The sequence below is a fragment of the Lampetra planeri genome, chromosome 12, assembly GCF_965212315.1.
Source record: "Lampetra planeri chromosome 12, kcLamPlan1.2.h2, whole genome shotgun sequence".
NCBI lineage: Eukaryota > Metazoa > Chordata > Hyperoartia > Petromyzontiformes > Petromyzontidae > Lampetra > Lampetra planeri.
This window is the reverse complement of record NC_136118.1, coordinates 15,454,292-15,481,737: the sequence shown is the minus strand read 5'-3', so window position 1 is coordinate 15,481,737 and position 27,446 is coordinate 15,454,292. Positions and strand designations below refer to the sequence as shown.

Here is a 27,446-nt window from a genome sequence, read left to right as displayed (position 1 = left end):
TACTTGTAATTATATATATTGCATATGTATATAGTGACTTGCTTACCCTTCATTTTGTACTTGTTTTGCATTGTTTGTTGTAATTTGCTTACCCACAACCCCCACTGGACATCTGTGAAAAGAAGCTTCGTAACTCATCGAAAAAGATGCCGATTCTGATTTACAATTCTGCGCGATGACGGCACGCAAGTGGCGATGTGAGCGCAGGCGCGGGATACATGACGTCACCGCACCACCCCCCTCCCTGCCCCCGCCTCAGTTGCCAATGGCGTCGTTGTCCGGCGCGGGCCCCGCAGGGAGCGCGGGGAACCACAACAACAACAACTCGGCGGCGGCGGCCGCCAACTCGGGGCGCGCGGCGTCGCGAGGCCTCCTCGCATGCCGCAACCTGCACGAGTTCCTGCGCGGCCTGGAGGCGCGGGCGCTCGACCGCCTCTACGCGCACCCGGCCCCCTGCCTCGCCTTGCTCAGGTGGTGGACGTTTGACGCGGTCTCTGGGCTGGTTGTATGGCAATGGTTGTATGGCAATGTTTGTATGGCAATGGTTGTATGGACTGGCCTCGAAGTGCACATGGCCTGGCACAGGCGCCGTGGCGCTGCTGCTTAGTGGTGAATGGCGGCTGTTATTGAATGGATTGGCCGACACCGGAGCAGGTTACCCATAAAGGAGGTTGTAGTTCTGGTGTAGGCCAATCCGCTTTAGGGACAATGCATTCATGTTAATCAAAGTATGTTTGTATATTTTACCACAATGACGTGTGGCTAATGTAGACTTGGTGCATTAGGTGTCTATTTGGTGTTTGAACATCTTGACAATCCTGTATTATTGCCGGATAAACGTACCGGCTCAAGGGGTCTCGTGTATGGCAGCGGGTGCCGCTGTTTATCACGGTCCCTTGTGTATATCGTGATTCGCCAGATCAATAATTGGGGACGAACTTAACAGCGGAGGCGAGATCTCTGATTAGTCCATGACGAGAGGACTTCTCCAGAGAGAGTTCGTGTAGTTTCGCTACTCGTTCTTTAGAGGATCACATGTCTGGTTTTTGGTTGTACAGAAATACTCCGATTTACGTCTCCCCCTTTTAACGGCCACCGCCTCAACCCGCACTCACCTCAACCCACACACACGTCACCTCAACCCACACACACGTCACCTCAACCCACACACACGTCACCTCAACCCACACTCACGTCACCTCAACCCACACTCACCTCAACCCACACTCACCTCAACCCACACACACGTCACCTCAACCCACACTCACGTCGCCTCAACCCACACTCACCTCAACCCACACTCACCTCAACCCACACTCACCTCAACCCACACTCACCTCAACCCACACTCACGTCACCTCAACCCACACACACGTCGCCTCAACCCGCACTCACGTCACCTCAACCCGCACTCACGTCGCCTCAACCCGCACTCACCTCAACCCACACACACGTCGCCTCAACCCACACTCACCTCAACCCACACTCACCTCAACCCACACACACGTCACCTCAACCCACACTCACGTCGCCTCAACCCACACTCACCTCAACCCACACTCACCTCAACCCACACTCACCTCAACCCACACTCACGTCACCTCAACCCACACACACGTCGCCTCAACCCACACTCACGTCACCTCAACCCGCACTCACGTCGCCTCAACCCGCACTCACCTCAACCCACACACACGTCGCCTCAACCCACACTCACGTCACCTCAACCCGCACTCACGTCGCCTCAACCCACACTCACGTCACCTCAACCCACACTCACCTCAACCCACACTCACGTCGCCTCAACCCACACTCACGTCGCCTCAACCCGCACTCACCTCAACCCACACTCACGTCACCTCAACCCGCACTCACCTCAACCCACACTCACGTCACCTCAACCCACACTCACCTCAACCCACACTCACGTCGCCTCAACCCACACTCACGTCACCTCAACCCACACTCACCTCAACCCACACTCACGTCACCTCAACCCACACTCACCTCAACCCACACTCATGTCGCCTCAACCCACACTCACGTCACCTCAACCCACACTCACCTCAACCCACACTCACGTCACCTCAACCCACACTCACCTCAACCCACACTCATGTCGCCTCAACCCACACTCACGTCACCTCAACCCACACTCACCTCAACCCACACTCACGTCACCTCAACCCACACTCACCTCAACCCACACTCATGTCGCCTCAACCCACACTCACGTCACCTCAACCCACACTCACCTCAACCCACACTCACGTCACCTCAACCCACACTCACCTCAACCCACACTCATGTCGCCTCAACCCACACTCACCTCAACCCACACTCACGTCACCTCAACCCACACTCACCTCAACCCACACTCACCTCAACCCACACTCACGTCGCCTCAACCCACACTCACCTCAACCCACACACACGTCACCTCAACCCACACTCATGTCGCCTCAACCCACACTCACGTCGCCTCAACCCACACTCACGTCACCTCAACCCGCACTCACCTCAACCCACACTCACCTCAACCCACACTCACGTCACCTCAACCCACACTCATGTCGCCTCAACCCACACTCACCTCAACCCACACTCACGTCACCTCAACCCGCACTCACCTCAACCCACACTCACCTCAACCCACACTCACGTCACCTCAACCCACACTCACCTCAACCCACACTCACGTCACCTCAACCCACACTCATGTCGCCTCAACCCACACTCACCTCAACCCACACTCACCTCAACCCACACTCACCTCAACCCACACTCATGTCGCCTCAACCCACACTCACCTCAACCCACACTCACGTCACCTCAACCCACACTCACCTCAACCCACACACACGTCGCCTCAACCCACACTCACGTCACCTCAACCCGCACTCACCTCAACCCACACTCACCTCAACCCACACTCACGTCACCTCAACCCACACTCACGTCACCTCAACCCGCACTCACCTCAACCCACACTCACCTCAACCCACACTCACGTCGCCTCAACCCACACTCACCTCAACCCACACACACGTCACCTCAACCCACACTCACCTCAACCCACACTCACGTCACCTCAACCCACACTCACCTCAACCCACACTCACGTCGCCTCAACCCACACTCACGTCGCCTCAACCCACACACACGTCGCCTCAACCCACACTCACCTCAACCCACACTCACGTCACCTCAACCCACACTCACCTCAACCCACACTCACGTCGCCTCAACCCACACTCACGTCGCCTCAACCCACACACACGTCACCTCAACCCACACTCACGTCGCCTCAACCCACACTCACGTCGCCTCAACCCACACTCACGTCGCCTCAACCCACACACACGTCGCCTCAACCCACACTCACCTCAACCCACACTCACCTCAACCCACACACACGTCGCCTCAACCCACACTCACGTCACCTCAACCCACACTCACGTCGCCTCAACCCACACATACGTTGCCTCAACCCACACTCACGTCACCTCAACCCACACTCACCTCAACCCACACTCACGTCGCCTCAACCCACACTCACGTCGCCTCAACCCACACTCATGTCGCCTCAACCCACACTCACCTCAACCCACACTCACGTCACCTCAACCCGCACTCACCTCAACCCACACTCACCTCAACCCACACTCACGTCACCTCAACCCACACTCACCTCAACCCACACTCACGTCACCTCAACCCACACTCATGTCGCCTCAACCCACACTCACCTCAACCCACACTCACCTCAACCCACACTCACCTCAACCCACACTCATGTCGCCTCAACCCACACTCACCTCAACCCACACTCACGTCACCTCAACCCACACTCACCTCAACCCACACACACGTCGCCTCAACCCACACTCACGTCACCTCAACCCGCACTCACCTCAACCCACACTCACCTCAACCCACACTCACGTCACCTCAACCCACACTCACGTCACCTCAACCCGCACTCACCTCAACCCACACTCACCTCAACCCACACTCACGTCGCCTCAACCCACACTCACCTCAACCCACACACACGTCACCTCAACCCACACTCACCTCAACCCACACTCACGTCACCTCAACCCACACTCACCTCAACCCACACTCACGTCGCCTCAACCCACACTCACGTCGCCTCAACCCACACACACGTCGCCTCAACCCACACTCACCTCAACCCACACTCACGTCACCTCAACCCACACTCACCTCAACCCACACTCACGTCGCCTCAACCCACACTCACGTCGCCTCAACCCACACACACGTCACCTCAACCCACACTCACGTCGCCTCAACCCACACTCACGTCGCCTCAACCCACACTCACGTCGCCTCAACCCACACACACGTCGCCTCAACCCACACTCACCTCAACCCACACTCACCTCAACCCACACACACGTCGCCTCAACCCACACTCACGTCACCTCAACCCACACTCACGTCGCCTCAACCCACACATACGTTGCCTCAACCCACACTCACGTCACCTCAACCCACACTCACCTCAACCCACACTCACGTCGCCTCAACCCACACTCACGTCGCCTCAACCCACACACACGTCACCTCAACCCACACTCACGTCGCCTCAACCCACACTCACGTCGCCTCAACCCACACTCACGTCGCCTCAACCCACACTCACGTCGCCTCAACCCACACTCACGTCGCCTCAACCCACACACACGTCGCCTCAACCCACACTCACCTCAACCCACACTCACCTCAACCCACACACACGTCGCCTCAACCCACACTCACGTCACCTCAACCCACACTCACGTCGCCTCAACCCACACATACGTTGCCTCAACCCACACTCACGTCACCTCAACCCACACTCACCTCAACCCACACTCACCTCAACCCACACACACGTCGCCTCAACCCACACTCACCTCAACCCACACACACGTCGCCTCAACCCACACTCACGTCACCTCAACCCACACTCACCTCAACCCACACACACGTCACCTCAACCCACACTCACGTCGCCTCAACCCACACTCATCTCAACCCACACTCACGTCGCCTCAACCCACACTCACGTCACCTCAACCCACACTCACCTCAACCCACACTCACCTCAACCCACACTCACGTCACCTCAACCCGCACTCACCTCAACCCACACACACGTTGCCTCAACCCACACACACGTTGCCTCAACCCACACACACGTCGCCTCAACTCACACACACGTCAACCCACACACACGTCGCCTCAACCCACACTCACCTCAACCCACACTCACCTCAACCCACACTCACGTCACCTCAATCCACACTCACCTCAACCCACACACACGTCGCCTCAACCCACACTCACGTCGCCTCAACTCACACACACGTCAACTCACACACACGTCGCCTCAACCTACACTCACCTCAATCCACACACACGTCAACCCACACACACGTCGCCTCAACCCACACTCACCTCAACCCACACTCACGTCACCTCAACCCACACTCACGTCACCTCAACCCACACTCACGTCACCTCAACCCACACTCACGTCACCTCAACCCACACTCACCTCAACCCACACACACGTCACCTCAACCCACACTCACGTCGCCTCAACCCACACTCACGTCGCCTCAACCCACACTCACGTCGCCTCAACCCACACTCACGTCGCCTCAACCCACACTCACGTCGCCTCAACCCACACTCACGTCGCCTCAACCCACACTCACGTCGCCTCAACCCACACTCACGTCGTCTCAACCCACACACACGTCGTCTCAACCCACACACACGTCGCCTCAACCCACACTCACGTCGCCTCAACCCACACTCACGTCGCCTCAACCCACACTCACCTCAACCCACACTCACCTCAACCCACACACACGTCGCCTCAACCCACACTCACGTCAACTCAACCCACACTCACGTCGCCTCAACCCACACATACGTCGCCTCAACCCACACTCACCTCAACCCACACTCACCTCAACCCACACACACGTCGCCTCAACCCACACTCACGTCACCTCAACCCACACTCACGTCGCCTCAACCCACACTCACCTCAACCCACACTCACGTCACCTCAACCCACACTCACCTCAACCCACACACACGTCGCCTCAACCCACACTCACCTCAACCCACACACACGTCGCCTCAACCCACACTCACGTCACCTCAACCCACACTCACCTCAACCCACACACACGTCACCTCAACCCACACTCACGTCGCCTCAACCCACACTCACCTCAACCCACACTCACGTCGCCTCAACCCACACTCACGTCGCCTCAACCCACACTCACCTCAACCCACACACACGTCGCCTCAACCCACACTCACGTCACCTCAACCCACACTCACCTCAACCCACACTCACCTCAACCCACACTCACGTCACCTCAACCCACACTCACGTCACCTCAACCCACACTCACCTCAACCCACACTCACGTCACCTCAACCCGCACTCACCTCAACCCACACACACGTTGCCTCAACCCACACACACGTCGCCTCAACACACACACACGTCAACCCACACACACGTCGCCTCAACCCACACTCACCTCAACCCACACTCACCTCAACCCACACTCACGTCACCTCAACCCACACTCACCTCAACCCACACTCACGTCACCTCAATCCACACTCACCTCAACCCACACACACGTCGCCTCAACCCACACTCACGTCGCCTCAACTCACACACACGTCAACTCACACACACGTCGCCTCAACCTACACTCACCTCAATCCACACACATGTCAACCCACACACACGTCGCCTCAACCCACACACGTCAACCCACACACACGTCGCCTCAACCCACACTCACGTCGCCTCAACTCACACACACGTCGCCTCAACCTACACTCACCTCAACCCACACTCACGTCGCCTCAACTCACACACACGTCAACCCACACTCACGTCACCTCAACCCACACTCACCTCAACCCACACTCACCTCAACCCACACTCACGTCGCCTCAACCCACACTCACCTCAACCCACACACACGTCACCTCAACCCACACTCACGTCGCCTCAACCCACACTCACCTCAACCCACACACACGTCGCCTCAACCCACACTCACCTCAACCCACACACACGTCGCCTCAACCCACACTCACCTCAACCCACACACACGTCGCCTCAACCCACACTCACGTCACCTCAACCCACACTCACCTCAACCCACACACACGTCGCCTCAACCCACACACACGTCGCCTCAACTCACACACGTCAACCCACACACACGTCGCCTCAACCCACACTCACGTCGCCTCAATCCACACTCACGTCGCCTCAACTCACACACACGTCGCCTCAACCTACACTCACCTCAACCCACACTCACGTCGCCTCAACTCACACACACGTCAACCCACACTCACGTCACCTCAACCCACACTCACCTCAACCCACACTCACCTCAACCCACACTCACCTCAACCCACACTCACCTCAACCCACACTCACGTCGCCTCAACCCACACTCACCTCAACCCACACACACGTCGCCTCAACCCACACTCACCTCAACCCACACACACGTCGCCTCAACCCACACTCACGTCACCTCAACCCACACTCACCTCAACCCACACACACGTCGCCTCAACCCACACTCACCTCAACCCACACACACGTCGCCTCAACCCACACTCACGTCACCTCAACCCACACTCACCTCAACCCACACACACGTCACCTCAACCCACACTCACGTCGCCTCAACCCACACTCACCTCAACCCACACTCACGTCGCCTCAACCCACACTCACGTCGCCTCAACCCACACTCACCTCAACCCACACACACGTCGCCTCAACCCACACTCACGTCACCTCAACCCACACTCACCTCAACCCACACTCACCTCAACCCACACTCACGTCACCTCAACCCACACTCACGTCACCTCAACCCACACTCACCTCAACCCACACTCACGTCACCTCAACCCGCACTCACCTCAACCCACACACACGTTGCCTCAACCCACACACACGTCGCCTCAACACACACACACGTCAACCCACACACACGTCGCCTCAACCCACACTCACCTCAACCCACACTCACCTCAACCCACACTCACGTCACCTCAACCCACACTCACCTCAACACACACTCACGTCACCTCAATCCACACTCACCTCAACCCACACACACGTCGCCTCAACCCACACTCACGTCGCCTCAACTCACACACACGTCAACTCACACACACGTCGCCTCAACCTACACTCACCTCAATCCACACACATGTCAACCCACACACACGTCGCCTCAACCCACACACGTCAACCCACACACACGTCGCCTCAACCCACACTCACGTCGCCTCAACTCACACACACGTCGCCTCAACCTACACTCACCTCAACCCACACTCACGTCGCCTCAACTCACACACACGTCAACCCACACTCACGTCACCTCAACCCACACTCACCTCAACCCACACTCACCTCAACCCACACTCACGTCGCCTCAACCCACACTCACCTCAACCCACACACACGTCACCTCAACCCACACTCACGTCGCCTCAACCCACACTCACCTCAACCCACACACACGTCGCCTCAACCCACACTCACCTCAACCCACACACACGTCGCCTCAACCCACACTCACCTCAACCCACACACACGTCGCCTCAACCCACACTCACGTCACCTCAACCCACACTCACCTCAACCCACACACACGTCGCCTCAACCCACACACACGTCGCCTCAACTCACACACGTCAACCCACACACACGTCGCCTCAACCCACACTCACGTCGCCTCAATCCACACTCACGTCGCCTCAACTCACACACACGTCGCCTCAACCTACACTCACCTCAACCCACACTCACGTCGCCTCAACTCACACACACGTCAACCCACACTCACGTCACCTCAACCCACACTCACCTCAACCCACACTCACCTCAACCCACACTCACCTCAACCCACACTCACCTCAACCCACACTCACGTCGCCTCAACCCACACTCACCTCAACCCACACACACGTCACCTCAACCCACACTCACGTCGCCTCAACCCACACATACGTCGCCTCAACCCACACTCACCTCAACCCACACACACGTCGCCTCAACCCACACTCACCTCAACCCACACACACGTTGCCTCAACCCACACTCACGTCACCTCAACCCACTCACCTCAACCCACACACACGTCGCCTCAACCCACACTCACCTCAACCCACACACACGTCGCCTCAACCCACACTCACGTCACCTCAACCCACACTCACCTCAACCCACACACACGTCGCCTCAACCCACACTCACGTCACCTCAACCCACACTCACCTCAACCCACACTCACGTCGCCTCAACCCACACTCACGTCGCCTCAACCCACACTCACCTCAACCCACACTCACGTCACCTCAACCCACACTCACCTCAACCCACACTCACGTCACCTCAACCCGCACTCACCTCAACCCACACACACGTTGCCTCAAGCCACACTCACCTCAACCCACACTCACCTCAACCCACACTCACGTCACCTCAATCCACACTCACCTCAACCCACACACACGTCGCCTCAACCCACACACACGTCGCCTCAACTCACACACACGTCAACTCACACACACGTCGCCTCAACCTACACTCACATCGCCTCAACTCACACACACGTTGCCTCAACCTACACTCACCTCAACCCACACTCACGTCGCCTCAACTCACACACACGTCAACCCACACTCACGTCACCTCAACCCACACTCACCTCAACCCACACTCACCTCAACCCACACTCACGTCGCCTCAACCCACACTCACGTCGCCTCAACCCACACTCACCTCAACTCACACACACGTCGCCTCAACCCACACTCACCTCAACCCACACTCACGTCGCCTCAACTCACACACACGTCAACCCACACTCACGTCACCTCAACCCACACTCACCTCAACCCACACTCACCTCAACCCACACTCACGTCGCCTCAACCCACACTCACCTCAACCCACACACACGTCACCTCAACCCACACTCACGTCGCCTCAACCCACACATACGTCGCCTCAACCCACACTCACCTCAACCCACACACACGTCGCCTCAACCCACACTCACGTCACCTCAACCCACACTCACCTCAACCCACACACACGTCGCCTCAACCCACACTCACCTCAACCCACACACACGTCGCCTCAACCCACACTCACGTCACCTCAACCCACACTCACCTCAACCCACACACACGTCGCCTCAACCCACACTCACGTCACCTCAACCCACACCTCAACCCACACTCACGTCGCCTCAACCCACACTCACGTCGCCTCAACCCACACTCACCTCAACCCACACTCACCTCAACCCACACTCATGTCGCCTCAACCCACACTCACCTCAACCCACACACACGTCGCCTCAACCCACACTCACGTCACCTCAACCCACACCTCAACCCACACTCACGTCGCCTCAACCCACACTCACGTCGCCTCAACCCACACGTCACTAACGACATCGTCAGCGTCGTCCTGTCTCCGTCGCCTCAGCCTTAACCCTCTTCACGAACAACTTTGCGTCGCGCATAAACAAATGTACCCTACTGTCGAGTACAATATATGATTTACGCACAGTATGTTCGCGATTTTTTTACATCGTGTCTTATATCATTGGTGTTAAAGGTTACTGCTGAACCCAGTACTGTACTGTGACCTCAGGAAGAAGCACGACGGTTGGATTCCTGACCAGAGCACTTTTATACGTGGAATTTGAATATTTTCCCATGTTTTGCATGGGTTTCCTCAGTATTCTCTGATTTCCTTCCATAGCTTAAAAACATATATACACTGTAACTGGTATTGGCCAAACATCCCAATGCAGATAAATTACCTGAAAATGACGCCATTGAGGGATTATACAGCAGCAGCAGCATCGTCTCCAAATGAGAAAACTTGGCAGGACCCTCCTGTAAAAAGTCTCGAGTCTCTGCGAGACTCTCCTGCAGGCTAAACAAGCAGAAGAGTTAATGCATACCCCCAGCCCATTGATCTTGAGTCTTTCAAATATTCTACCCCGGTCATTGAAGCACGCACCCCTGAACTCCAAACAGAGCAAACCCCTGCCCATCGCGGGGGTTACATTCTCGAAAATAGCCACAATCGGAAAATCCGTGATCCACAAACTCAAATGGAAACATGAGAGTTTGGTTGATGGTTCGTAAAACGACAACACCCTCCTTTTGTTTTATGTTGCACTACATCAATCGAAACATTAAAGAGGAAGTATTTATAATGTAAAATATGATTAATATTTTCGAATGTTAAATATAACTTTTGCATTTACTGGACAAGTTATATTCTTTGGGTATTTTGGTAAAGCCACATAGATGGAACAATAATAAAATAATAAAAAATATTACGACGTTTCGATCGCAACACCAGCAATTGTCATCAGGTGAAAAAATATAGCAGGAGAGCTGCTAAGGCAGGAAAAAATATAGCGGAAGAGCTGCTAAGGCAGGATGTTATATAGATGTGAGATGGGTGTAGCCCAAGGGTAAGTGGGTGGGGCTAGAGATAAAAATTTAAGATTGGAGAGCTGATATACCTCCACGACTACGAACCTGTGGAGGTGGCCATTGTATTGTGAGAGATTAGCATATCAATCTGTTAATGTAAGATTAGCATGTCAATGTAAGAAAACCACCACAACGGTGGCTGTGTTAATGAGACATTTAGCCTGTTAATGTAAAGACATTTAACCTGGTAATGTAACTCAGAGAGTCGGAAATAACTGCTAACAACGGCAGGTAGGATGGAAGCATCACAGCCAGTTATGACTTAAACTGGTTAATAACGTCCTTCCAATGATTGCTCAGTTTGTACTCATCTTCTCGGTTGAAATTTTGTCTGTTTTTATATATCTGGATGGCTTCATGAACAAAGCTTTGTTGATAGCCAGTGGGTTTGCAGAGTACCTTCGTCTTGGAAAAATATTTCGTGTGTGTCCACAGCATGAAAACAATGATCAGCCACGGCCGAGGTATTGGTCCTACTGTGTTTCAGATCTGCCTTATGTTCACGAACACGGTCCGAGACATGTCGCTTAGTTTCCCCAATGTAACTGCTGCCGCAGACACAGCTTAGTTTGTAGGCACCGGGGTATTGCATGTCAGGGATCACATCCTTCACATATGGGATCAGATCACGAATTTTATGAACCAGATTCGATTCAACACAGCAGCGCAGTTACGATGCGAACAGGAATCTTGCGATCAACCGTGAATGGTCGAGCGCGCACCCCGTAAGCGCTCACCCCTTGAACTCCGAATATTTTACTTGTGACCCCACGCCCGTGTGAGAGAGCAGAGAGCTGTCACCACTGGCCAGGAACTACGTTATGCGAATGCTCTTCCTAGAGACGCCACTCCCCACAGCCGCCATCGACTCCTGGGTCTGCAAGGATGCACAGAAGTACCTTCTCCTACCCACTGGGACACAGGGAATGCGAGGGGGGGACGTGGGAGGAACATACGGATGTGATGTAGACACATGAGTACGTGTGGGGGACACGGGGAACAGACTGGACGACACGGAGCAGGGAGACAAGGGGGACACGACGTGGATATGGGGAACACTCGAGGACCTACAGAGACATGGAGACACATGGGGACACGTGGTGACATCCAGGGATGGGAATGCATGAGAACACGTGGGGACACATCAGAGTCAAGAGGATACACATTGGAACACAGGAGGGACATGGGAACATGATGAAAAAATAATCGGCTATACCCTTTACCCGGCAATAATGAAGGTGTTAAGATGTTCAAACACCAAGTAGACACCTATTGCAAAGCTGCACCAAGTCCCCATTAACCACACATGCTTGTGATAAAACATGCAAACAAACATGCTTTGATAATAGTGTATGTATTGTCCCTTGATAATCCATTGCAATAGGTTTCTATTTGGTGTTTAAACACCTGTATTATTGCCAGAAAGAGTAAAGCATGTTCTTTTTCATAATTTAGATACTGGAAAAAAGGGATAGATGGAAACATGTCGACACATGGTAGGGTGTCTGTGTCTTTGTTTTTTTGTGTGCGCGTCCTATTGTGGGGAGTGGTAGCGTAGCGGTTAGCATGCTGCGTTATGAGCCCTCCATCTCGAGTTTTATTCCCACTCATGGTGAACACCAGTGATGATTATCTGAACCAGTCCTGGGCTTCCCCTAGATCGACTCAGCCTTAAATGAAAATCTGGTGCAGTGTGTAAAAACATCGCCAATGCCACTGCAAAGACAAAGGCCGTTGGGCATGGTGGTGGCCACCCACTTCCTCTTGTGCCGTACTCGCCTTCATAGGTGCCCGCTAACAGCATTTTCCCCAAGTCTGTTCAGGATATATGGGGATCTTTATCTTTGTGCATCCTATATGCATATGTCTGTGTATGTGGTGCTTACTAACAGCATTTGCCCTAAGTCTGTTAAAGGCTTCATGGGGGGTGGGGGTTATCTTCTTTGTGTGGGGAGTGATAGCGATTATTTAACTGTGCTACAAACCCGGCGACCAGAGTTCAATTCCCACTCCCGGCCACCAACACCAGTGACGATGATCTGAACCGGTTCTAAGCCTCCTCTACATCGACTCAGCCTCATATGAGTACCCGGTGCAGTATGTAAACATCACACCAGTGGGGAGACAAGGTGGCAGGGCGTGTTACTGGCCACCCACCCCCTCGTATGCTGTGCTGGCCATCATTGGTGCTACTCGCTAACAGAACTTGCCCCAAAAGTCTGTTAAGGCTATATGGGGGATCTTTGTCTTTTTGTTAGGGCCCATGAAGAGAGTGCTCAGTTGCTACGAGAGCTGCGCGTGTGGCAGGACCACGTGATCCCCGGGGGGCTGCCAGGCCTGGTGCTCAACCCGGTCTTCAGAGCGAACCTGCGTACTGCCCTACTGGGCGGGTACACTTATACCACCACACTAACACACACATCACCACAATAACACTTACACACCACCACACTAACACACACATCATCACAATAACACTTACACACTACTACACTAACACTTATACCACCACACTAACACACACACCACAATAACACTTACACACCACACAATAACACTCATACCACCACACTAACACACACACCACCACACTAACACTTACACACCACCACACTAACACACACATCATCACAATAACACTTACACACTACTACACTAACACTTATACCACCACACTAACACACACATTACAATAACACTTACACACCACACAATAACACTCATACCACCACACTAACACACACACCACCACACTAACACTTACACACCACCACACTAACACACACATCACCACAATAACACTCATACCACCACACTAACACACACATAACCACAATAACACACACACCACACAATAACACTCATACCACCACACTAACACACACATACCACACTAACACACACACCACACAATAACACTCAAACCACCGCACTAACACACACACCTCCACAATAACAAACATACAACCACACTAGCTCACACACCACCACACTGGCTCGCCACCACACAGATTCACACACAAACTACCATGCTAACAAATACACCACCACACTGACTCTCAAACGCACCAACCTAACTTGCACACAACACACAAACTTGCACACCACTACATATGTTTATACGTGTGCATCTTTAGTTCTGTCGTGTATGTATGTTGAACTTCTGTGCCACTGTACATAGCCAACCATGCTAATGTCGGTGTGCTCCCCAATGAGGGGAGAGGTGGCACAATAGTGCACTGCGCCACGAACCCTGCCACCCGAATTCGATTCCCGCTCCATGACCAATAACAGTGGTGGATATTTGAACTGGTCCTGGGCCTCTCCTAGGTCGACTTGGCCTGAAATGAGTACCTGGTGCGGTGTGTAAATATCGCCACTTTGGAGACAAGCAGCCGGGCATGGTGCTGGCCACCCACCCCCTCGTGTGCCATGCCAGCCTTCATAGGTGCTTGCTAGTAGCACTTGCCCCAACAGTCTGTTAAGGCTCTCTGGGGGATCTTTGTCTTTGTGCTCCCCTATGTGCACACAGTGGTAACCCTTGGTCCGACGACACGACTGGACTGGGCCCAGACAAGCACGCTCGCGATGTGACATCGTTAGGCCGCTACGCCCTGGAGCGATGGGAGGTATTGTCTCACCATCAGTAGCTGCAGCAGCATCATCAGCAGCAGCAATAGCAGCAGCAGTAGCAACAGAAGCAGCAATAGCAGCAGTAGTAATAGCAGCAGCAGCAATTGCAGCAACAGCAGCAGCAGCAATAGCAGCAGCAGCAATAGCAGCAGCAATAGCAGCAGCAATAGCAGCAGCAGCAATAGCAGGAGCAGCAGCAATAGCAGCAGCAGCAATAACAGCAGCAGCATTATCATAATCAGCAGTGTCAGTGCCAATAGCATAAACACGAGTCGTGTAACGATACATTGATTAATTTATGATTAAAATAATTTCTTAAACTCATGTTATATGTATCTACGGGATCCTTTTTGCTGGTATATCAATATGATAAAAACAGGAATAGGCTTTACCCTTTCCCGACAATAATACAGAAGGTGTAAAGATGTTCAAACACCAAATAGACACCTATTGCAAGGCATCAAGTCTGCATTAGCCGCACATCATGCTTGTGGTAAGCCATGCCAACAAACACTTTGATAATAATGTATGCATTGTCTTTGAAACTGGGCAATGTGGGCTCGATGCTGTAATGCTATAATGGAGGAGGCTTGTGAAGAATGCTACTGGGCAGTTGGAGGCAGTCGCCCTCCAGCAACGGCGGAGGGCCAATGGGCAATGCTCACAACAATGAGCGGCGCACCCGGGCGGCTAAAACGCAGAAGATTAGCACAGTGGGTGCACAGGTGGTGCATGTGCCGGTCATAATAGTCAATCCATGGCACCTGGGTCTGTTCTGTGACCTCTCGCCAGCGGGCGTTTGACACTTCACATGATGGTCTAAAAGTGGCACAAACACGGTGGTGACGTCACCGTCACTGTGTGGGGAAGGGCGGTTGTTGTTGTTGTGATGCACATGGTGGGTTCCGTTGCCTCCCCCCATAGGTGATCCTCCACTTCATGGTGGGGTCACCCGGAGCCGAGGTGAGTGCAGATGTTGCCCAGCTGCTCATCAAAGCTGGACTCATGCGCAGGTGAGTGCCACCATCGTTATCATCTTCATCATCATCCCTTATCTAAAGCATTTTGTATCACTGCAGTTGGTAATGAGAAGTTAAGAATCAGGAGTGTATTTCCCATTGAGTAAACCCCATTGAGCTAGGAAGCTCTTGTTTAAAGGTGACTCAGTCAGCAGACAATATCAAAACATTCCACAATTTACAGATTTAAAAAACAAGTAAACTTATTAAAAGCAATTATGTTCTAAAATTACATTCACACTTAAGCTTTAGTCATGTTAATGATAGTTTAAATGAAGAGAGAGATGGCATAATGGAGATGCCAAGAGGTTCCAAAACTTTAGGGCAACTACATTAAATGCTTGTTATCCAAATTGCTTGGGAAATCTGGGAACTATAAATAGATGCGCTTCGCAAATTTATATGATTGTCCAAATGGTAATCACACACCAGTTAAATAAAGATCAGATCTATGGACAATGGCCAAGAAGGGAGTAGAGATACAGAATGGAATTAGATTGATTTAATTACCCACGAAGCTCCACTACAGCACAGAAGTATGTTTAAATACAGTATAGATATTTTGACTAACGGAACCCTGTCATTTAGAAATGATGCTAAAATTCAACTAAACAGTTTTTATTTTACCAGGTAAAGCCCACTGAGCTATGTAGCTCTCTTTCAGAAGCAACATGGCCATAAATGATAGCTCAACGTAGTGGCGTATGTGGAAATTTATAGCAGCCAAATACAGGTGACCCCCGACTTACGACGGCTCGACTTGCGCCCCTCCGCTTTTGCGACCTTTATCATAATAATGAAGACCCTCACAGTCATGGCCAAAACTCGTATCTACGACCGCCTAACGACTGCTACTAGTGCTGCACTTAGATCAACCGCATCTCTTTTGCAACTCTCTTCACTTTTTTGTGATGCACATGCCGAAAAGTACTTGAGGATGTTCAATTGTAAGTGTTTTTACTTCATAAATGTTTATAAAAATTACGTTAAGGTACAATACATTTTTGTTAGGGTTATTTTCATGTATTTTCGTGGTAAATGTTGGTATTTGTACGTAACGCATTTCCAGGAACGGAACCCCAACTTATACCATTGCACCTATGGGAGATGAGGGTTCAACTTGGGACAGCTCGACTTGCGACCGTCATCCAGGACCTAACTAGGTCGTAGGTTCGAGGGTCGCCTGTACTCTGAACACATGTTTCTAAATGTGGAGGGGAAAATCGGAGGACCAGGACAAAATCCATCCAACCACGGGGAGAACATGTAAACTCCACATGTACAGGTGTCAGGGATCAAAACCACGACCTCCTAAATGCCAGGAGAGGTAGTTAGCATCTCGCCACTACAGCGATGCACGAACGGACTGGAGGCTGTTGAGTAAAGCAAACCCTTCCTTTTCGCGGGTTTAGCTTTCACGGTTTTGCAGTTTCACGCCAAATCAATTGAAGTTAAGTTAACCGATCACGCCCCCTGTGGCAGTTTGACCATTCACGGTTGAACGCGAATCTCCTGTTCGCATCGTTACTGCACTGTTGGCGATGATGCTGTTGTGGAACAACACACGTGCCGTCTCGTCTCCCACGCGGCCCATCGCGGGTCCCAGGTCACGTGGTGTTCCCAGCCTCCAGTGAGGTTCAGCCATCCATGATTTTTCTTCCTGTAGTGTACAGTACTATATTCGGATATGTGTACTGTACTGTACACTACATCATTGTTTTTAATTTTATACATTTACCATACACGTTATATTGAATACGGGAAGATTTTAATCATATTTTACATTCCACATATTTCCTGTTTAATGTTTGGGTTGATGTAGGGTAACGTAAAACAAAAGGAGGAGGTTTCAAATTATTAACCGTCAACCAAACCCTAGTTTTCCATACAATGCCTTTGAGTTTGCGGATCGCTGATTTTCCGATTGCAGTTATTTTAAAAACATAACCAGACCCACGGTGGGCAAGGGTTTGCTGTATGTGTAATTTCATATTGACCATCGCCGTGAGATGCATGCCGTCACCTATGCCCCTCCCCCCCCCCCCCCCCCGGGTGGTGCGTCCCCGTGTAGTGAAACCGGGGAGCCACCATGCATCACCTCGGCCGGGTTTCAGTTCCTGCTGCTCGACACAGCCTCACAAGTTTGGTACTTCATGTTGCAGTACCTGAACTCCACGGAGGTGAGTGTCCATGTGCGTGGGAGAGAGGGTGTCTGTGTGTGCATGGTGGGGAGCGGTCGTGGTTAGTGTGCTGCGATATGAACCCGCCAACTCTCCGATTAGCACGGCTGGCTACGGACGGTGCGAAATAAGTTCAACATACATACAATGCAGGTTCCAATTCTGCTCACAGTCAACACCAGTGACTATTATCTGAACCGATCCTGGGCCTCCCCTAGGTCGACTCAGCTTCAAATGAGTACCTGGTACTCTGTAAACATTGTCATTTGGGAGACAAAGGTGGCCGGCCATGGTGCTGGCCACCCACTCCCTCATGTGCCATGCCGGCCATTGTAGGTGCTTGCTAACAGTACTTGCTCCTACAGTCTGTGAAGGCTATACGATGAATATTTGGCTTTGTTGGTGTGCATGCGTGGGGCCGGTGGGAAGTGCACTGCACTATAAACATAGCTACCACAGTTGAATTACTAATGGTGGCTAACATCAATGACGAGTGATATTTCAACCGGAATTGGGTTCCCGTAGGTCAGCTCAAATGAGTAGCTGGTGTGATATGTAAACATTGCCACTGGGGAGACAAAGGTGGCGGGGCGTGGTGCTGGCCACCCCACCCCCTTGTGTGCTGTGCCGGACTTCATAGGTGCTACTCGCAAACAGCGCCCGGCATTCCACACTTCACGTGGGCTCAAAAGTGCACATAACCTGGCACAAGCACCGCAATGACTTCACTTATTTGGAATAGCAGCTGCTGTTGTTGTTTAATCTTGTCTTGTTCCCGTTGTCTCTAGACCAGAGGCATGGATTTGGTGGAAATATTGTCCTTCCTGTTTCAACTGAGCTTCTCCACCCTTGGGAAAGTGAGTCCCATACATTGACTTGGAGGTAGAGGGCAGACCCACCCCACCAACACTCGCACAGCCCCCCCAGCGATCGGATGAATCCTCACGTTTCGGGGGTCACAATTCCATATAAGAACATTATTTTGCACAGTTTTGTCTGTACAAATCTGTCTTGTTTCTATGGTCTGTCTCATTTGTTCTATCATACGGCAAACCCCTCTCACGGGTTTAGCTATTGTGGTTTTGCGGTTTCGTGCCAAATGTATTGAGCTACCGTTCGCCGATTGTACCGACACATGATTTAAACAGTAAATAATTATTTACTAATGATGATATGGTGGCCCGAGTAGCACTGCTGTTCCTGTAGACAAATTGAAAGCTCCTTTGTGGAAGCAACGAGTGGATGTAGAGAATGTCCTCATTTAACGTGGGAGATGTGTTCCTGAAAAAGCCGCGTTAAGCAAAAACAATTTATCCTCAATGTAACGGTAACATATGGCAAGATACACTGTACACACACACAGCAAGATGGAGGGACAAATAACTGAGGGTACGCGACCGCGTTACTGCATCATTCCATGTACTGTATCACTACCGCTCAGCCACGCAGCTCAAAAAAGTAGTCCCATCGTTGTCCGCTCAGAATTCGTGTTATAACGGTACGCGTTCCACATTATAACGGTGTGCATTTTGCGTCATCCAAAAAGTGTTTTCTGATGGAAAAACCACGTGATAGCGAAAACATGTTATGAACACCATGCGTTAAGTGAGGACTTACCATGCATTGGACTTTACATTGAGAAATATGGCAGTTGAGGTTGTCCGGTAGCTCAAGGTTAGAAACATTCAATTGGTGCTGCTCTAAGATTCTGGATTTAAGGTCCAAGCCCTGGGTTTGCATGTCTCTTGCTCTCAGAAGCTTTGTAATGGTCGTGACAGAGACACTGAGCAAGTGATGCAAACATCTTTGTGATTCAAATCGGGGATTTAGCCACCCATGCTCCCACTGGGTTCCCAAGTGTAGCAAGTTGATACACTCTGGCTCGCAACAATTAATTGCAACTTTTTCTGTCAGTGTGTCACTCTGTCTCCACGTGTGTAAAACTCTGTCTTATGTGTCTCACATGAGCGATAGTGTATTGGTTAGCGCACTGCTCTATAAACCTGGCGACCTGATTTAGATTCCCTCTCACGGCCAACACGAACACCAGTGATAGTGATTATCTGTACCTGTCCTGGGCCTCCCCTAGGTCGACTTTGCCTCAAATGAGTACCTGGTGCAATGTGTAAACGTCCCTACACGGGAGATAAAGGCGGCCAGGCGTGGTGCTGGCCACCCACCCCCTCGTGTGCTGTGTCAGGCTTCATAGGAGCTCACTTTCAGCACTTGCCCCAACTCGCTGTTAAAGGCTATACAGGGGATCTTTGTCTTTGTGTCTCACTGCATCGCTGTTGGTTTTTATTTTTTGTCTCACCGTGTTTCCGTGCGTGTCGCCGTTTCTCTGTCCTTACATTTTGCAGGACTACTCTGTGGAGGGGATGAGCGAGTCATTGCTCAACTTCCTTCAACACCTTCGCGAGTTTGGGATGGTGTTCCAGAGAAAGGTGCAATTTAAGCTTTAGTGCTCTTATCTTATATATTTATATAGCAGTGCCTTAATCCAAGGTGTTTTACAACAATGATGCAATTGTATGTAACATAGTGGTTAAAATAAAGAGTGGGGTTGATATTAAAAGTGGTGGTGTAGTTATGGTGACAGGAGGACAGCCGGGAGTGGTGAAGGATGGGTTTGGGTAGTGATAGGGGTTGGGGAAGTGATAGGGGTTCGGGTAGTGACAGTGGTAGGGGTAGTGATCAGGGTTGGGGTATGCCTGGTCGTAGCTGGGGGCAGGGAGTAGCAGTAGTGATAGGGGTTGGGGAAGTGATATGGGTTGATAGGCCTGGTCCTAGCTGGGGGGTAGGAAGTGACAGTAGCAGGATGGGTTAGGGGAGAAGAGATGGGGACTGTTGTAAGGGAGGAGCGGAAGCAGGTTGTTTTAGTTAAGATGGTTGCTCTGTGTGCAGCAGCAGTAGTTGGTTTCAGTGGAGAGGAGCAAGAAGGGAGCAGGAGAGAGAGCGAAACTGGGCGCAGGGCGAGGGAGACAGAGAGAGAGGGGCGGTGGAGACTGGGAGCGTCGAGGAGTAGTAAGAGATGAGAGAAGCAGAATAATGGGCGGGGCAAGACTGTGGTGGTGTTTGTAGACGAGTGAGATATTTAAGAAGACAGCGATAGTTAACAGGAATCCAGTGGAGTTGGGAAAGTAGAGCAGAAGTGTGAGAATTGTGGGAGGAGGTACAACATTATTAGTGGTAACATCGTTAAAGGGTTTGTGTCAGTCTTTATCACACTAAGGGTGTTGCGCAAATTCTACTTGACGTGGGGTAGTGGGTCCCCCCTCTGTCAATAATCATCTTATTTTATATTTATATAGCGCCTTAGCTTAGGAGCTCTATGACAGAGTTTAGAAGCGGCAACTAAAATAGAGTGATTTAGGTGGCAAGGGTGTACAAGGGCCGAGTGACCATATCAGAGGGAATATGGGGTGACAAAAGGGCTCTTGGGGAGGGATGGGACGGAGTGGAGAGGCAAGTGGAGGGAAGAGGAAGGAAATGGGGAATGGAGAAGCGGTGAGGCTTTGAGAGAGGAGCAGAAGGAGGTTAAGGAGGGGAACTGCTCAATGTGCAGGGGAAGATGATTCCAGTGGAGGGTGCAAGGAGGGAGAAGGACCAAAACGGGATTTGGCACAGGGAGGCGGAGGAGGAGGGACAGAGAGATGGAAGATTGTGAACGAAGATCACGAGCTTGAACATAAAAAGGGGTGAGATAGTCGAAACAAGGCAGGGAAAGGCTGTGGAGAGATATATAGATGAGAGTAAAGTGTTTTAAAAGGTGTGGGCCTTGGTGGGATGTGTAAACATTGCCACTAGGGAGACAAAGGCGGTCAGGCTTGGTGCTGGCCACCTACCCCCTCATGTGGCGTGCCGGCCTTCATAGGTGCTGCTCGCGAACAGCACTTGCTCCAACAGCCTGTTAAGGGTATACGGGGGCGGGGGGTGGGTATCTTTGTCTTGTGTAGCATCCTCTGCTCGCACGGTGTGCCCAAATGTACGTCCCTCTTGAACCTCTCCACGTGGTCTCGTCAGCTGCCGCTATGACTGTTGCCGCTGCCGTTGCTGCCACTACTCTGCTGTAGTTTGAGGCCATGCTGTTCCTTACAGCGCAAGTCTCGCCGCTACTACCCAACCCGTCTCGCAATCAACCTCGCCTCAGGAATCTCCCAGGGCAGCACGGACGTTCACCAGCAAGGATACCTCGTCGTGGAAACCAACTACCGAGTCTACGCTTACACGGGTACAGAGCACGCACCTAGTCTGGCACGAGCCGCGGTGACAGCGCCATCACTCGGTGGTGAATGGCGACCACTGTTGTAACCGTTTTGTTTGCTGGGTGTGTGTGGCTTATGTTGGGGCAAGTGCTGTTCGCGAGTAGCAGCACCTTTCAAGGCCGGCACAGCACACGAGGGGGTGGGTGGCCAGCACCACGCCTGTTCGCATTTGCCTCCCGAGTGGCGAAGGTTTACACACTGCAACGAGGGAGTTACTTGTGCTGTGTGTAAAATTCGCCACTAGGAAGACAAAAGTGGCCGGGCGGACATGGTACTTGCCACCCACCCCGTTGTGTGCCATGGCGGCCTTCATAGGCACGACTCGCTAACAGCACCATCCCCATGAGTCTGCTATAAATGCTAATAGGGGTGATCTTATCTTTGTGTGTGGCTGTCTTAGACTCGGAGCTACAGGTGGCCCTGGTGGCTCTATTCTGTGAGATGCTCTACCGCTTCCCCAACCTCGTGGTGGCGCAGGTGACGAGGGAGAGCGTGCAGCAGGCCATCGCTAACGGCATCACGGCTGAACAGGTGAGACCAGGCACACGCATACACAGAGACACGGGTACACGCACACACAGAGACACGGGTACACGCACACACAGAGACACGGGCACACGCGCACACAGAGACACGGGTACACGCACACACAGAGACACGGGCACACGCACACACAGAGACACGGGTACACGCACACACAGAGACACGGGCACACGCGCACACAGAGACACGGGCACACGCACACACAGAGACACGGGTACACGCACACACAGAGACACGGGCACACGCACACACAGAGACACGGGCACACGCACACACAGAGACACGGGTACACGCACACACAGAGACACGGGTACACGCACACACAGAGACACGGGTACACGCACACACAGAGACACGGGTACACGCACACACAGACACGGGTACACGCACACACAGAGACACGCACACACAGAGACACGGGTACACGGGTACACGCACACACAGAGACACGGTTACACGCACGCAGCGCGCATCAGTACTACAGTACCAGTACTACAGTAACAGCTCCCAGCAGTACGCAGAAACACAGTGTGAACGACACGCGTCAAATGGGGAATTACTGTTCACGCATTCAGACGCGTGCACATTCAATGTGGTTACTCGCGGATTTGCCTCTTAACTTTCTCTCTTGAGTTTTTGACTTTAACCCTAAGGCGGCTTAGTCTGGCTCACTTTGTATTATTGCATATATTGATATTTGTTTATAACTTCGTCTTTGTAAAGATATCGTCCATTATTATAGAATTATAATTCGACAGTAGATTATTTTTCTTAACACTAAGCCTAACATTAATCCTCACCCTATCCGCATCCTTATCTCTAACAACAAGCCTTTCGTCTAACCACAGCACTAGCCATATAGCTAATGCTATCCCGAAATCTCAAATCCATTTTGAACCCATAAAACTTTTAACACGAAGAAGCCTAATGCACACACACACAGAGTGATAATGCAACCTTCCATGAATCTCTGTCAATGCAGATTATCCACTTCTTGAGGACGCATGCCCACCCAGAAATGATGAAGCAGGTGAGTGCACACAGGGGGGGGGGGATGGGTACAGCACCGTGGTAGAGGGATCGCCTCTTCATGAGAACCAAGAGTAAAGCTTATTAAGCTAAGAAGCTCTCTTTCAAAGGGGCGACTTAGCTGGCAGACACCATCAAAGGTTTCTACAGTTGCAGATTTAAAAAACAAACTTAATAGTAATTGTTGTAACATTACATTCGTCACAAGTTTTTAAGATTTCCTAACGGTAATAACAACAGGTCAGACAAATAAAGAGCAATAACCTCATAAATAAAAATATCCCTGCAGTGAAAATGTCTTCTCACGTCCAAGGATATTTTCCCAGCCATGGCACAGAGGAGGTTACAGCCATGCCTCCTCCTGTATGGAGCATCCACTGCGACTCCACCCAGCATCAGCATTTCCACCACATACCACCACCACCACATACCACCACCACCATCATCATCAACTGGCCCGGTGATTCAGCAGTAGAGCAAGCGGCTTATAATCGCAAGGTTGCAAGTTCTAATTCCGGTTGGAGGTTGACTCAGCCCATCACCCTCCGGGGTTTGATAAAATGGGTACCAACTTTGTGTGTTGTGGAGAAGTGAACAGCTGTTGTCCTATAGAGAGTCTCGCCCCTGCCATAGGAATGTGGAATTACCAAACAGGAGACGAGCACCACCTCGATGCTCGATTGAGCAGGAAATCGCTTTGACTTTTATCATCTCATCAGTGTTGCTATCATCGTTGTTATGATTATCATCACAATTACCACCATCACCATAATTAGCACTCCAATCATCTTCTATCCAGGGTCAATGAAATGAGTATCATCATCACATAGTCAATGGTGGTCATCTAGCATAGAAAATTTGATTCTTGTCATTGAAATGTGGAATTTACATCGATGGCCACCTAGAACATGAGCACCAGAGTTGTCGTTGTCTTTGTAGACGCCTGTGCTGCCACCAACCATCACAGACCAGATCAGACTGTGGGAGATGGAACGAGACCGACTCGTCTTCACCGAGGGTAATGCCCTCCCAACTACTGATGTTTGCTACACACGGATTATTGTACACCAATCACTACTCATAGATTGCTACCTGTGCATTACTACTCCCAGATCACTGCACATAAAATACATACCACTTATAGATTACGAATGCAAATTGCCACATGTACATTGCTACTCATGGACTTTCATTGTACGAATCGGTCCTCACACTTGTGCAATGTGCATGCTGTATGTGTAGCAGGTAGCGTGCTGCACTACCAACCCAGCGACCCGAGTGTGATTAACACTCATGGCCAGCACCAGTCACGATTTCTGAACTGGTTCTGGGCCTCCCCTAGGTCGACTCAGACTCAAATGAGTGTCTTTGAGAACATAGCCACTGGGAAGACAAAGGCACTGGGCTTGGTGCTGGCCACCCACCTCCTCGTGTGCCGTGCTGGCCTTCATAAGTGCTCACTAAGAGCACTTTCTCTAAAAGTTTCCTAAGGCTATTCGGGGAATCTTTTGTCTTATCTGTACACATGCCGTGCGTGTGTGTGTGTTCTGTACATGTCCTGTTTGTGTGTACGCTGTACTCCAGGCGTGCTGTACAGCCAGTTCCTGTCCCAGGCGGACTACGAGGTGCTGTGCGTGCGGGCGAGGGAGCTGGGGGTGCTGCAGTGGGAGTGTGCCGCTCGCAGGCTCATGGTGGTCACTCCCGCCGGGCACACGGACGTCAAGAGGTTCTGGAAGAGGCAGAAGAACTCTTGAGGGGGAGAACGTATACACACACGCGTGCGCACGTGTAGACACGCGTGCACGTGTATACACACTCGTGCATGTGTGTATACACGCGCGCAAGTGTATATACACGCGTGAAAGTGTGTATACACGCGCGCACGTGTATATACGCACATGTACATTTACGGTATATGTAAATAATAAAAAGACACAAAGTCCATCTCTCCCAAGTAAATGCTAATTATTTTTCATCCATTGGCTCATTTCTCGGAGTCATCTCTGATATAAATACAAAGATGCCCGGCATAACTTTTCGTAGACTGTTGGGGCGAGTGCTGTTAAGGAGAAATTATGAAGGCCAGCACGACACACGAGGGGGTGAGTGGCCATAACCACGCCCACCCGGCTGTTTTTGTCTCCCCAGTCATGTTTATACAGCACCAGGCCTTCATTTGAGGTTGAGTCGACCTAGGGGAGGCCCAGGACTTGTTCAAATAATCATTACCGGTGTTGAGGACATGAGCAGGAATATAACTCGGGTCTCAGTGCACTCGCCACTACACCACCATTCCTCATGATATTAATACACACGTACAAGCTGCCTCACGTCACTAATTAGTGATGTCCCCACAGTGCTTATTACAGGCTAGGTACACATAGAAGTCTCAGACTTGCTGGCAGGCGGTCCCGCATCTCCAATTAGCACAGTTGGCTATGTACGGTGCACAAAGAAGATCAACATACGTACAGACCCAGGTGTGAGGGGTGGTTAAGTGAGATGACTGGCAGATGCATCACCACCTGTGCCCCTGGCTGTACCAGCTTACCGGCGCTCCGCTCATTGTGAGCGTTTCTCCTTGGCCTCGCATCGCTGCTGGAAGGTGACAATCTCTAACTGCCTGGTAGCGTCATTCACGAGCCTCCTTCATAGAGGCCGATCTAGACACTGCTGGTACCAGTCTCTGGCAAGTCCATTAAGCTCCACATTCTGTACCACATCAGTTCATCTCTTCTCTAGCCCGTGCCACTCACCCACTCACCCATTCACCCACCCATCCACTAACCCACCCACTCGCCTACCCACTCACCCAAATGATGAACCTTGTTCAATAACAGAAAATGCAAAAAAAATACAAGGCAATTATAATTTGCCTGCGGGGGATATAACTACAGGTTCAACTAAGAGATGTTTTTTGGGCCAATCAGCCACAGCATTCACTTTTGTGTGCTGTACTTTTCATTTCGTGAATCGTCATTAACACCTTGTACATAACCATTCCTAGCGTGCATGATCTGATGCGTGCGTATTCTGTGGAGTTGATATTAATAGATGTATCTTTACATCCCTAAAAACGTTGAGATGTGTTTCTATGATGTGAGTGGGTTTCTGGAATGATATTGTTATTTTTGTTAATTAAAATGTTTTTATTCATT

At 51.5% G+C, this 27,446-nt stretch overlaps 1 protein-coding gene across 1 annotated transcript; it reads left to right on the top strand.

Annotated features, from left to right (window-relative positions):
• Positions 1–229: 229 nt before the first annotated feature.
• GTF2H4 (general transcription factor IIH subunit 4) lies at positions 230–27,444 on the top strand. The gene is made up of 13 exons (XM_078599702.1): positions 230–471; positions 12,410–12,514; positions 13,878–14,009; positions 15,152–15,248; positions 16,177–16,265; positions 18,343–18,451; positions 19,240–19,308; positions 20,812–20,895; positions 22,550–22,682; positions 23,117–23,247; positions 24,242–24,289; positions 25,228–25,306; positions 25,873–27,444. The coding sequence occupies exons 1-13, from the start codon at positions 266–268 to the stop codon at positions 26,040–26,042; spliced, it is 1,452 nt and encodes a 483-aa protein (XP_078455828.1). The 5' UTR covers positions 230–265; the 3' UTR covers positions 26,043–27,444.
• The last annotated feature ends 2 nt before the right edge of the window (positions 27,445–27,446 follow it).